Below are 3,157 nucleotides of genomic sequence, written 5' to 3'. Positions count from 1 at the left end.
GACTGTATGATCTGGTTGAACTGTAAAGTGCCTTGAGATGACATGTGTTGTGAATTTGGCGCTATATAAATAAACTGAATTGAATTGAATTAATAATAGATCTACTTTATTAGATGCTGAAGCATAGTGTGATCTGTCACACTAGGAGAAAAGGTTCATAAGCAGGAGCTGCGATCTCTGTGGATCTTTGAGCTAAACGGGGTTCAGTTTGGACAGAGCGACCCACCAGGCTGCTCATGTTAGAAAGGAGATCTTTGCCAAGTAAGGAAGCAGCACCGTTCTACTGAAACACCATCTTTATGTGTAGTATTTCAGATATATTCACTGATTAAAATATTAAAATAATGTTTAATGTTGGAATAAAATGGTTGAGGCTGCAAGCTGCAGTCAGTTTGTTAAAGATAAAAAATAATTAATGAGAGATAAGGAATCTAAATCTAAGTATGCTAATTAGAGCTGAGCTGCTCTCCCAGACTTTTCTTGTTTTATATAATAGCTCCTAATCACTGCGGTTCCTGAGAAACGGTTCTTTCCAGTGAATTCTGCCACAGGTGTTTAAACTTAATCAACGATTGGCTCCCCGCCAGCGTCAGGTGTCTGCTGGCGCGCTGACGGGCTCTAGGTGCGGGGTTAGGTACTTCAGAGGGCGCTGTCTCATTACTAGCGGCTGCTGGCACGGGCCTGGGTCTCCTGGCCCTGTGGGGTTTCCACTGGGGGGGTGGCGCGCTCCCGGACCTTGGGGCTCTCATCTAGGTCCACCTTAGGCATGAACCTCGCTGCTGCGGCCCCCTGGGACCCCGGCTGTATGGCCTCCAGGGTTGGGCCCCTTTGGAAATTGCCCCCTTGGGGTTCAGGCCCCCGGGTTTTCTCGTCTGCCCTTCTCCTGTGGGTCCAGCCAGCCTTATGTCTGCCCGCCTAGTATCCCAGTGATCTGGGGCCCCTCTGGATATATTAATACCCTTTGCAATGACCCTGTATAATAATCCAGCTAAATAAGAGACGTCAGCTGTCATATGTGAACGAACTGAATACACTGTATATACCCCCCCCCCCCCCATGCACCTTCTTCTTCCTTTGGCCCCTTCTTCTTCTCTTTTTCACTGTTATAGCTGATGTAACGAGTAAATTTCTCCACTCTGAGATCAATAGAGTCAATCAATCAATCAATCAATCAATCAATCAATATCTGGGGCCAGGATCACCTCTTTATTGGTCCAGGGCCCTGTAGGGCGAGTCTGGGGCCGCCCACACCTCCTATTAATAATACTTTCCCTCTGAAGAAGCTTTTGGTACCAGCATGCTCATGCATTTTGTTCCAGGTGTTCACAGATTGATAATGATAATAACTGCTAATCTGATGCTACAGATCTATCCCACCCTGATTAATATTGTGGAATCACCACAGGTTTTCCTTCCACACACGTGGATATCTGAGGGATACCTGCTGCTCTGGAAGCTTTCTGATCTTTACTCTGGTTCTCTGTTGTCTTCTTTTTGCTGTTCTCTGTTTTCTGTTCCTGTCGTCTCATCCAGATGTGGAAGCTAGGAGTTACTCTAGATCTTCTGTGTCTATTTTGGATGTTTTGTCACTCTATCTTGTCTCTCTCTTCCCCCTTAGTCCCCCCCCCCCCCCCCCCCCCCTCCGTCTCTATAATTTTACTCCCTAAATAAAGTTCGATGCAGTTTAATATATAAGTTCCAATATGAACCTTATGGCAGCAGCTGTGCTGGTCCGCCTGTGAAAGCAAAGCTATTGGGCTATCAGCTAGCATCTAGCTGTGGGACATCTATTCCTAGAGCTAGATTGGCTAAATGGGACAGACACAAAAAAAAGATAATCAAGAATGAATGACTCTGGGCGTGCAGGTGGCGCAGAGGTTAGTGCACTCGACCCATGTATGGAATCCGACCTGTAGTCCTTTGCCGCATGTCTCTCCCCGTCTCTCTCACCCTCTTTCCTGTCAGCCTACTGTTGAAAAAATGAGCCACTAGTGCAGTAAAAAAAAAAAAAATGAAGTCCTCTCTGCCTGAAGCTGCTTCAGTGATTTTTCTCTATAATCTGAGATCAGCCAGCGATCAGCTCCATGCTGCCTGGAAAACCTTGTTTCTCAGATCATCCCACCTTGAAGGAATCATTCCAGGTAATGTTTCATGGCTGACACCTTTGTGCCAAAGACTGACCAACCACCAGTCAGTCTTTGTCAGTCTTTTTCTCTTAGCTGCTCCTTTACCGTGCCACTTTCTGTCTCTTCTTCTCACTCATTACCAGGTTTTGGAGGAGCGCAACATGAACATATCTGATTGGTTTTATATATCTATAGATATATAGTGCATGTTTTTAAAGGACATCTAGAAGTCTTATTGTGTGAGATCTCAATCATGGAGGTTATTTTCTCAGCTCTGTCTGACCGTTGTCTCTCTGTGAGTCTCTCCTGCTTGATTCAGCGGCATTCTGCACCTCTGGATGTTTAACTGATGAAAATCCACACCAGAGGAAGAGAAAATGGGAGCAGAAGTTGATGGTCTGTTTTTTTCTACTTTTGTCGTTGCTTTGATTCTGGAAAAGAGCTGAAAGCCTGAGTTCTTTGAAGTCTGCGTTTAAAAGCCATAAGTTTAGAATCATGATTTTAAGGTTGTGATTGCTTGATTGGTTTCACTACCTGCTTTAATCATGTTTTATCTTTATTTTTACTGCTTTTATTTTCCATCTATTTTATATTATAATTCATGTAAAGCACTCTGAATTGTTCTTGCACTGAATTCATCCCAGAGGTGTTCTTAGTGTGGAGGGCCACCAGCGTGGCCCCTCACTGGTAGGGCCACATGCTGATAGGGGCCGCAGGCAGTTGCCAACTCTGCCTCTATGATAAGTTCAATCGTTTCCATGTCAAATAGAGACAAATGTTCCCTAGAAAGTCCTTTTATAATATTATTTGAACAAACCAGGGAATAAGAAATAAATAACTGTGACTGCTAGAAAAAGCTGATGAGGTTCAGAACAAATTCAGCCTGCGTATAGATACCGCACAAAGCAATATCTGATGTGATTAAACGTGCGATCCATAGTACAATCACTTAATAATGATCGCATCTTTTTTTAACTAAACAGAATTTTTGGGGACAGTCAGTTGTGGTTCTTTAAATCAGTAAACAAAAA

The 3,157-nt window shown here is 43.9% G+C and overlaps 1 protein-coding gene across 1 annotated transcript in view; it reads right to left on the bottom strand.

Moving 5' to 3' along the window:
- LOC107103472 (desmoglein-2-like) overlaps positions 1–768 on the bottom strand; it is an 18,063-nt gene extending 17,295 nt beyond the window's left edge. Inside the window, exon 1 of the mRNA XM_015403191.1 lies at positions 682–768. Coding sequence (XP_015258677.1) covers positions 682–768 — 87 coding nt within the window. The remainder of the gene's footprint in view (positions 1–681) is intronic.
- Between the last annotated feature and the right edge of the window lie 2,389 nt (positions 769–3,157).

This window comes from Cyprinodon variegatus, unplaced genomic scaffold, assembly GCF_000732505.1.
Source record: "Cyprinodon variegatus isolate N-32 unplaced genomic scaffold, C_variegatus-1.0 Scaffold1457, whole genome shotgun sequence".
Lineage (NCBI taxonomy): Eukaryota > Metazoa > Chordata > Actinopteri > Cyprinodontiformes > Cyprinodontidae > Cyprinodon > Cyprinodon variegatus.
Note: the sequence above shows the minus strand (reverse complement) of the source record. Positions and strands in the feature narration are given on the sequence as shown.